This window comes from Phoca vitulina, unplaced genomic scaffold, assembly GCF_004348235.1.
Source record: "Phoca vitulina isolate PV1807 unplaced genomic scaffold, GSC_HSeal_1.0 scaffold32, whole genome shotgun sequence".
NCBI lineage: Eukaryota > Metazoa > Chordata > Mammalia > Carnivora > Phocidae > Phoca > Phoca vitulina.
In genome coordinates, this window is record NW_022589735.1 from 1,397,799 (window position 1) to 1,407,311 (window position 9,513).

At 61.4% G+C, this 9,513-nt stretch overlaps 2 protein-coding genes and 1 pseudogene across 2 annotated transcripts; 2 read left to right on the forward strand and 1 right to left on the reverse strand.

The window, feature by feature from the left end:
* The first annotated feature begins 795 nt into the window (after positions 1–795).
* Positions 796–4,048, forward strand: PROB1 (proline rich basic protein 1). The gene has a single exon (XM_032425178.1). The coding sequence runs from the start codon at positions 952–954 to the stop codon at positions 4,012–4,014; it is 3,063 nt and encodes a 1,020-aa protein (XP_032281069.1). The 5' UTR covers positions 796–951; the 3' UTR covers positions 4,015–4,048.
* A 2,068-nt stretch (positions 4,049–6,116) lies between these two features.
* MZB1 (marginal zone B and B1 cell specific protein) lies at positions 6,117–8,267 on the forward strand. The gene is made up of 4 exons (XM_032425184.1): positions 6,117–6,378; positions 7,183–7,310; positions 7,682–7,792; positions 7,891–8,267. The coding sequence occupies exons 1-4, from the start codon at positions 6,205–6,207 to the stop codon at positions 8,045–8,047; spliced, it is 570 nt and encodes a 189-aa protein (XP_032281075.1). The 5' UTR covers positions 6,117–6,204; the 3' UTR covers positions 8,048–8,267.
* Positions 8,268–9,074: 807 nt separating this feature from the next.
* LOC116645332 lies at positions 9,075–9,191 on the reverse strand (annotated as a pseudogene).
* Between the last annotated feature and the right edge of the window lie 322 nt (positions 9,192–9,513).

Consider the following 9,513-nt stretch of genomic DNA (forward strand, 5'->3'; position numbering starts at 1 on the left):
AATGGTGCCCACTGTCATTATCCCAGGACAGTGACAGGTGGTGGCTGCTTCCCCACCAGTGCCTGTCCCCAGGGTGAGTCCTGAGTTGGTGGGGGCTGGAGTGAGGGCCTTGCAAGTGCCTGGGGGAGCACAGAGCTCTTTCTGCCTCAGAGGGGCTTTAGAGAGGGGGCTACAGCTACCCCAAAGGGTCCTAAGAGACCCCACATCAGCATCTAGGGCTTGTTCTAGGTACCAAGGCCATCTGTAAAAGTTACAGCTATCCACTCCAGCTCCTTCCAGTATGTTCCCACTAAAGGCAATGGGTCCAGCAAGGGACAGCACCTTCCTGAGGCCCTAGCGCTTCTGGATTTGGGGGAGCCCTCCAAGCAATGCTCCTCCATCAAAGATTGTGGGGTGATGGGTCAAAGAAAGTGGTGAGTGCACCCTTATGAACTCTAGCTGGGACAAGTGATGAGAGGGCCAGGGAGAAGGGGTGCACTGGGGTTATGGGAAGACACTGGGGGCTAAGGGGAAGATGAAATTGCTCAGACCTGAGTTGCCCGACCCAAAAGTGTGGTCCTGGTCCCCTGGCTCACATTCTGATCCACACGCCATGGTGCTTGACCTCAGGCAGGTGGTCCCTGCTCAGCCTGTTTCCTAGCCTGTGAGGAGCGGAGTTAGGCCTAGCTCCTGGCTTCCAACTGGACACCTGCCCATCCCTCACCTTCCTGTCAGCCCGAGGCTGGAGAGCCCTCCTAGGCCTCTGGCCCGCACCAGAGGAGAAGGTTAGAAAAGCGAAGCCCAGGGCCCAAGGCTGTCCCGTTGGCGACGCCACTGATTCGCGAGCGGACGCGGCCGCTTTAAGGCGCGGTGACCCCACGACATCTGCGGGCGGGGCGGGGACAGTGCGGGCGTCCGCGGCACCGGCGGAGGCGAACGTGAGGGAGGTAGTGCGCGGCGTCCAGCCCCACCATGCTGACCGCGCTCGCCGGGCCAGCCCTGCCCGGCCTCCCAGCGCAGCTGCCTGCGGCCCCCGCCCGGCGTCAGGACTCCTCCGGTTCCTCAGGCTCCTACCACACGGCTCCGGGTTCTCCAGAGCCCCCGGACGCTGGGCCGGACGCGGAGTGCCGGGCGAATTGGCCCGGGGTGGCCCCTGCGCTGGGGGCGGGCGCGCAGCCTCGCCTGTCCGTCAGCGCCCAGAATAGCCGCCAGCAGCTCGGGCCCGGCTCGGGTTTCCCGCGAGGCCCGGGCTCCAGCCCGCGGCCACCCCAGCCCCAGCTGCGCATGCTGCCGTCGGGGGAGATGGAAGTCATCTTCGGCGCCGGGGCTCTGTTCAGCCGCCCGGACGCGGCGGATAGCGAGGTGCAACAACTCACCAAGCGGGCTTTCCGCAGCCTCTCTCCGCCCGGGCCCGCGACTCCGGCTCCCGCCACACCGACGCCCCAGACCCCCGACGGTGGCTCCCGCTGGGCCACTTACCTGGAGCTGCGGCCCCGCGGGCCGAGTCCTGGGACCCCAGCGCAGTTCGAGTGTGTGGAGGTGGCGCTGGAGGAGCGCGACGCGCCCGCCAGGACCCGGACGGTGCCCAAGCGTCAGATCGAGCTGCGCCCCCGGCCCCGGAGTCCGCCGCGGGAGGCGGGAGCACCGCGCCCCCGACTGCTTCTGCGCACTGGCTCCCTGGACGAGTCGCTGGGCCGCCTGCAGGAAGCCGCGGGCCTAGTGCAGACAGCACTGGCCAGAAAACTGAGCCCTGCGGCCCCTGCCCCGGGCAGCGCCACCTTCGGGCCCACGGGGCGGCCAGAGAGTGCGACTCGGGAAACGGCCCGCAGTACCCGAAAGGTCCTGGAGGAGGCCAGGTCTCGGCCACCCCGCGTGCACTATAGTTCAGCCCCCACCAGGGCACCACGGCCGTGGCCCAGCCTCCGAGAGCGCGCGATTCGGCGCGACAAGCCCGCGCCGGGTACCGAGCCGTTGGGTCCGGTTAGTTCCAGCATCTTCCTGCAGTCAGGGGAGAAGACTCAGGAGGCTCACAGTCAGGAACTCAAGACTCGGTTCCCGCGAGAGACTCTGGATCGAACTGTCCTGAGGGCACAAAGTCCGCCTTTCGAGTATACGGCCCCCCGGGAAGTTCCGAGTAAGGCTGGGAGGCCAAGGAGCTCGTCCCCGCTGTGGCAGGCTCCAAATGGGACGATACGAGGTCCACACTGCCCGTCCCCCCAGAATCTGCCCCCGTGGAATCGAGCTATTCAGAGGGTAAGTAGCCCGTCGTTCCCTGAGGCATCATCTGCATGGGGAAATCAGGATGCCGCTGTTGAGGAAACTGTCCGCAGAAGCCCTTCCCCACCGACCCTTCCCCAGTGGAATCACGGTGTTGCCAGGACAAGAAGCCCATCCCCCGAAGCTCCTTCCCTATCGGAGGTTCGGCAACCTGCAGTTAGGAATGCCACAGCGAGCTGTAGGAACCCGTCCCCGCCGGCCCTGTCCTCATGGGAGGCTCCAGATCGTACTAATGGGACGTGGAACCCATCTCCCCAAGAGACGTGGGATCGCACTCTGCAGGGCTCATCGATGGTATCTGCGTCGGAAGCTCTGAATGGGATAGGACAAGAGGAGCTCGAGCTGCCTGGGCCGTCCGCAGCCGGGACTCCCGAGCTCACAGAGGCGCCGAGGCAGTCCACGCGGGAGAGGCGGGATCTTGCCTTCCGAGGCAGTCAGCCGTCGCCAGAAGTGGCTGCACCTGAGCTGCGCCTCAGTCGCCCCGTGGGTACCCTGGAGGCCGATGTGCACCGGGACGCCTTGGGCCCGGGAGAAGCCGCCTCCGGACGGCCGCGCGTGGCCATCCCGCGGCCCCGCGACGTGCGCAAGATGGTGAAGACCACGTACGCGCCAAGCTTCTCCGCGGGAACCCCAGCTTCGGGGCTGCCTGTGCCTCCTGCGGAACCCCGCGGGGAGGAGGGCGGCGCATCCAAGACACAAGAGTTCCAGGCGCTGGGGTCCCCAGCCCCAGCTCACTACACTTCTGTTTATCTCAAGGACTTTCTTCCGGTTGTGACGCACCCCTACGAGCCCCCAGAGCCGCCTCCTGACCCAGTCCCCCGGGACGCTTCGCAGCCCAACGGGGTCCTGAGGCGGAGAGCAGAGAACAGCACGGCAAAACCCTTCGCGCGCACTGAGATCCGCCTGCCTGGTGCACTGGTCTTGGGCCGCCGGCCAGAGGGAGCCGGGCGAGTTCTGGCGCGCGGTGCTGGCAGAGAGAACCGGGACGCTGAGGCCCAGGGCCTGGTCCCCGACGGCGAGGGGCGGAACAGCCCTCTAGGCGGCGCTCGCACCTCACCCCAGCAGTCGCCCATCGGGCCGGCCGGGCCCCAACCACCCCGACCACCCTGCCCCAGCTCCCCTCAGGCGCACCCTAGCTCGAGCCCTGGGATAGCACCCAAATTGGAGGCTCCCCCTGTAGCCCTCGAGCCCGCGACTGAGGTCCGGTCGTCGGTCCCGCGGGAGCCCCAGGCGTCGGCCCGCAGAACAGCCCCGCCCCAGCCCCGTGCCGCCTCGGCGCCTCCGATGGACCGGTCCCCCGAAGGCCCCTTCCAGGGGGCGCGCAGGCCACCTGGGACCGCGTACGCGGGGAAGGTCCTGGTGGACCCCGAGAGCGGCCGCTACTACTTTGTGGAGGCGCCGCGGCAGCCTCGGCTCCGGCTGCTCTTCGACCCCGAAAGCGGGCAATACGTAGAGGTGCTCCTGCCGCCGTCGCCCCCGGGGCCACCCCGCCGCGTCTACACCCCGCTGGCCCTGGGCTCTGGCCTCTACCCGCCCGCCTATGGGCCTATCCCGGGCCTCTCAATGCCGCCGTCCCCCGGCCCACCGGCCTTCAGCGGCGCCCATGTACCCTGGGCCTCCGAGGCGGGGCCCCTGGACGGGATGTACTACCTGCCAGTGAGTGGAACCCCCAGCCCCGCTCCTCCTCTGCTCCTCTGTGCTCCGCCCAACAGTTCAGGTTCAGCCCAGCCCGGCAAGGGGTCCTTGTTCCCCGTGTGAGGCCCCAGGGCCTGATCCGCGAGTGTTGGCGCCTGTTTGATAGCCTTGGAGGTTCTAGCATCCAGTCCCCTGACCTCCTTTCCTTCTATCAACTCTTTTACCCATCCCGCCCAGTCTTCACACTGGAAGTTACCTTCAGAGAACGTATCAGACTTTGGGATTGATGGAGCTGGGACTCAGAAAGTGGCTGCCTACTTCCTCCCCCAACAAAATTGTATACTCCTTTCCCAGGCATTCCCAGAGTGTGGTGTGTTTGTGTGCGTGTGAAAGTGAGGCGTCTCAGGAGTTGTTCCTAGGAGCTGACTTGAGGGCGTGTTGGGAGTTCACTAGGGGCAACAAGAAAGAGGATCAGCAGCGGTCGGGGCTGCCCCCAGAGGTAGTGAGCTGTCTGTCCCTCCCCGAAGGTGACCCAGCTGAGGAGGAACAGGCTAGGGAGCGCTGGTGGATGGAGCGAGGACTCTGACTAGCAACTCTGGTACTATTTGGAAGAGGCTCTGACCTCGGGCTGGGAGGCTGTGGGAAAGTGGCCAGTGCAGCCCCTCGGCCAGGCTGAATTGGAGAAAGGGAGCTGCAGGGACAGCAGGTGGAGATGGAGCAGGGATGTAATATGGAAGGGGCTATGGAGGGTCAGCCTGGGGATGGGGGTTGGGTGGGGAGGCAGCGGTAGTCTCCAGCTGGGAGCCCCACTTCCCATCCTCCCCTCAACCTCGGCATCTGACTTGCCTCTCTAAGCCCTCGATGCTGAGCAGGCTCATCCTGGGGCCAGGAGTGGAGCCTTAAGCCATTCCCACCCAGGGTGGGGGGACAGATGAAGTGAATCATCAGGCAGGACTTAACAAGCAGGGAGGATGGTTAAGCCTCTGGGTGTAGTGGAGGGTGGGTTAGGGCTGGCAGTAGAAGGGATGCTGTGGGGGTGAGGAGCAGGGCAGAGAGACTTGGGGCCCTCAGCTTGTTCCCCTCCCTCTGTAACAGATGTGGCAGCCATGCCCAGAGAGGGCCTAGCTCGGCAGGCTGGTCACGGCAAGGAAGGAATAGGACCTGAAGCGTGTGTTCTAATTGAGAACATTGAACCTTGAGATTGCCGGAGCCTCTGAGGAGGGCTGAGAGAGATGCATGTGGTAGGAGGTGCTCTGCGGTGGGGGGGTCTGTGTGTAGTTCTGAGCTTGAAGTGGCAGGGCCTTGCTGAACTGATATGTGATGTGATGAGTTTGGGGAAGAACAGTTCCCACTAGAAGCAGTTGTTAGGGATGGAGATTGATGCCTTACTTAAGTTCCAGGCCTCTGGGGGGCCTGGGTCCCTGGAAGTCCCTGCCTCCCTGCCTTGGGCTGGAAGCTGACTGCGAGAGCTGTGAGGCAGATTCACCTGGACAACTTCTCATGGCCAAAGATGCTGGTTCTGATGGCATGGAGGGCCCGGGGCCCCTCCTGGTCCCCTCACCTCATCCTGGTGTGCAATAAATCACTGACCCAATGAGCCATGATGCTTGGAACAGCTCGTGTAAGTTGTCTGATTTCTGATTTCCTGCTGTGACCTGTGACACCCCTTACAATGTTCTTCCATGCCTGGGTGTGGTCTGGGTGGAGAGGGCCCCAGGGCCCAGGGAGGGAGCCCATGTGTGTCTTTCATGCGCTCTGGCATCCTTGCCTCTGCAAACTTGCCTCCCAGAGAGGAGCCCTAGGCCTGCAACCATGCCCGTGGCCTCATTCTCCCTGGTGGCTGGGTGGCCAGTGGGCTTTGGGGTCAGTCAGGCTTGGGTTCTAACTTGAGTATGGCCCTTCTCAGCTGTATGGTCTTGGATTCATCACTTCTCTCTGAGCCTTCATGTGCTCATAAAAATGACACTAACTAACCACCTCTTCCCCCAAGGTACTCCGTACAGTGCCCACCGAGTGGCCAGATCCCAGGACATGGGAGGGGTCAGCCCCCATGTGTCCCTGCGCAGGCCCAGCCCCCCTCCTTACGTCACTGTTCCCTATTTGTGAAATGGGGCTGAGTTGGCTGCAGCAGGGATCCCAGGAGAGGAGGTGCACACGTGGCATCTCTGGGGGAAGGAAGAGAGTGGGAGGGGTGAGCTGTTGGTTCCCCATTGGTCTGGGTCAGGCTTTCCGGGGTGGCCCCCACAGCACGCAGGCGCACGCACACCTGCGCCCAAACCACAGCCCAGGCTCACTGAGCCAGAGCCACTGACCATGAGGCTGTCACTGAGCCTGTTACTGCTGCTGGGAGCCTGGGCCATCGCAGGGGGCTTCGGGGACTGGGCCCCACTCACAGCCACGGCCCCACAGCTGGACGACGAGGAGAAGTACTCAGCTCATATGCCTGCTCACCTGCGGTGTGACTCCTGCAGGGCAGTGGTCTACCAGGTGAGTACTCCCCCCTGCAGTTCCCCTGCCCCTGTCCAGGTCCCTCCTGAAGCCAGGCCCCTCCATCAGCCTCAGATTCTACCACTGGCCTTTGATTTCCAAGCCCCCACCCCTGGGCCCTGAGCTAGACTCAGCTTTCCATGACATTGCCATCTGCACCTCACCCAAACCTCCATGCCTCAGTTTACCCATCTCTCAGCCCAACAGAGAGCAAATAATCTGGGACACCCCCCAGTATCTTGAGACCCCAGGGAGTCACCCGCTTGTCCTCTCTGACTCCTCCCTTTCCAGGCTTATCCTCCGGCCTGGACTCCTTCTCCAGCTGGCAAGCCCTGGTGTATATGTACGTGTGTGCACATAGGTTGAGGGCATGAATATATGAGTCTGCGTGGTCTCGAGTTCACACAGAAACCTGTCAAGCGTGCCTGAGTACCTCTGTCGGGGGAGGGAAGCCTATGAGTACACGTGTCACTGAAGACTGGGCTCTGTTTTGGTTTTTTTGGTTTTTTTCCTTTCCTTGTTCTTACGGTTTAAAATAGCATGGCTGATGGGCAGGTGTGCCCTGGGGAAGGAGCTCCAGTGTTCAGGCCTACCTTCACACCTCAGCATTTCCTACCCACCCACCCCACCCCAGGGAGGTGGATCCTACGTCAGCAGACCCAGTCCCAACTTTCAGAACCTGGGGGAGGGCCCAAAAGTCTCCCTTGGCACCTCACTCTCTCCCGGAGACCCAGTCTTCTGTCTGACCCTCTGCCGCCATTGAGCAGTCCCGAAGCCTCGGCTCTCAGCCCCTCCTTGTTCTAGATGTGGCAACATTTGGCAAAGGCAGAGGCCAAGCTTCACACCCCAGGCTCAGGGGGACAGCGGCGGGAGCTGAGCGAGTCGGTATACACAGACGTCCTGGACCAGAGCTGCACCCAGACCTGGCAGGGGTGAGTCAAGAATCTGGCCCCTAGGACCCTCCTCTAGGGGTAAGGCTGATGGGTAGAGGTTCCCACTCTCCCACTCACACCAGACACACAATCCACTAGGGCTTTGGTCCAAGGGAGGGGGCTGGCTGGGATGAAATCTGAGGTCTGGAGCTGGGGGCAAGTAGAATGCTACATGGCCAGGGGACAAAGTTGCTGTGTGACCTTGGGACAGGGGCTTTCCCTCTCTGGTTCTCAGTTTTCCAACAGGGAGGATCAGAATCTGCATTCTGAATTCAGCAAATGCCCCATGTGCCCAGCTTCATGTGGGGATGTATCCCTTGCTGGCAGGGCTCCCACTAATGCTGTCTCCCTCTCCTTCCTACTGTTTCCAGCTATGGGGTCCGAGAAGTGAACCAGGTGAAACGTCTCACAGGCCCAGGACTCAGCAAGGGGCCAGAGCCAAGCATCAGCGTGATGATCACAGGGGGCCCCTGGCCCACCAGGTGATGACAGGGGTGTGGGAGTAGGATGGAGACCTTGGAGCCGTGATCAGCCCCCTGAAGGGCAGGCAGGGTCTGAGGCTCCTGTTGGGCTCCCCTAGGCTCTCCAAGACATGTTTGCACTACCTGGGGGAGTTTGGAGAAGACCAGATCTACGAAGCCCACCAACAAGGCCGAGGGGCTCTGGAGGCATTGCTGTGTGGAGGACCCCAAGGGGCCTGCTCGGAAGAGGCGACTGTCACAAGGACAGAGCTCTAGTCCAACTCCTTCCCCTTCATGGTCAGCCCCTGAAGAGAGCTGGGGCGTCCTCTGGATCTGCCCCACTCCTTTCCGCAGGCTGCCTGGAGGGCAGGAAGGCCATGCTTTTCTGTGCTGCCGTGGCCCCTCCCTCCTCCAGCTTCAGGACACTGGGGCCATGTGCGTGTCCGGGCTGGGGTGGGGGTAGGCCTTCCCTTCTGGACTAAAATAAAACCCAGTGACCTCGATTTCTTCATTCTCTCTCTCTGCAAAAGGTGGTTGTGGGGCTGGGAGGACAGACATTGGCATTTCTGCTAATGTTGTACCTAGAGAGGGCCAAATACACTTACTTCCCACCGGTCTCCCAGAGGTAGGTGAGATGTGTCATGGGTTGAAATGTGAGCGAGCTGTCAAAGGCATATGGGACTGTGGTGAAACCCCAAATCCACCAAGAGAGAAAAACCAAGGAAAACTCCATGAGCAGACTACCTTGTAGACACGCCTACTCAGCCACTGCATGCTATCTGGGCCCCTCCCTGAACACTAGTCTAACTGGGTCTATTCCCAGCAGCTGCTCAATTTCTGGACTCTACCTCTGACCCCAGCTGACAGGGTTGGGCCCTAGGTGTCTGCCTGGGACTGGGCAGGGCAGGGTTCCTGGAACAGCTGGATTCAGTATCTTGGCTCTCAGTCCTGCTTTCCCCAGAAGTTCTTTTGACCTGGGACCTTTCCCTAGCAATGGAGGAAAGCACCCCACCTGGGCCCCACCTGAGAACGGGAACCTGTGGGCAGGCCACGCTCTAACTTGTCGCTTCCTTGGTGAGTATCTCCTTGATCTGCTGAAGGTGGACAGACCTGGCAGGTGGACAGAACAGATACTCGAATCCCCAGCTGACAGACACTGAAACTGAGGCTTAGAAAATAAAAGAGGGGCATCTGGGTGGCTTAGACAGTTAAGCATCCGACTCTTGATCTAGGCTCAGGTCATGATCTTGGGGTTGTGAGCCTGAGCCCCAAGATAGACTCGGCGCTGAGGGCGGAGTCTGCTTAAGATTCTCTCCCTCTCTCTCTGTGCCCCCCCACTTGCGAGCGTGTGTGCTCTCTCTCTCTAAACTGATAAGAACAGATAGTACACTTGATCTTAGCCAAAAGGCCGAGAAGCGATGTGCTCTCTCTCTCTAAAAAAAAAAAAGGAAGGAAGAAAGAAAGAAAAGAAAGAAAGAAAGAAAGAAAGAAAGAAAGAAAGAAAGAAAGAAAGAAAGAAAGAAAGAAAGAGATAGAAAAGAAAAGAGGTGCTCAGGCCAAGTCCCAGGCTGAGTAGTGGCAGGGCTGGGAGGGGACTCAGATTCTGGGGGTGGGGGCAGGTCATTGCTGGAGAAATAGGGGTGCTCCAGGCAGGCCCTGACCCCTCCAATGTCCATGAGCTGTACTGAAGCCTGGCCCCCTACATTCCATTACTTGGTCCCTACCTGCCGGAGGCCCCTCCT

What these genes read in the sequence shown, in the direction of transcription:
- PROB1 (XM_032425178.1), top strand. Translation starts at nt 952, where the DNA reads ATGCTGACCGCGCTCGCCGGGCCAGCCCTGCCCGGCCTCCCAGCGCAG.
- MZB1 (XM_032425184.1), top strand. Translation starts at nt 6,205, where the DNA reads ATGAGGCTGTCACTGAGCCTGTTACTGCTGCTGGGAGCCTGGGCCATC. An exon ending in TGCACCCAGACCTGGCAGGG is followed by an intron (nt 7,311 to 7,681) that starts GTGAGTCAAGAA and finishes TACTGTTTCCAG; the next exon opens with CTATGGGGTCCGAGAAGTGA. An exon ending in GGGGGCCCCTGGCCCACCAG is followed by an intron (nt 7,793 to 7,890) that starts GTGATGACAGGG and finishes GGGCTCCCCTAG; the next exon opens with GCTCTCCAAGACATGTTTGC.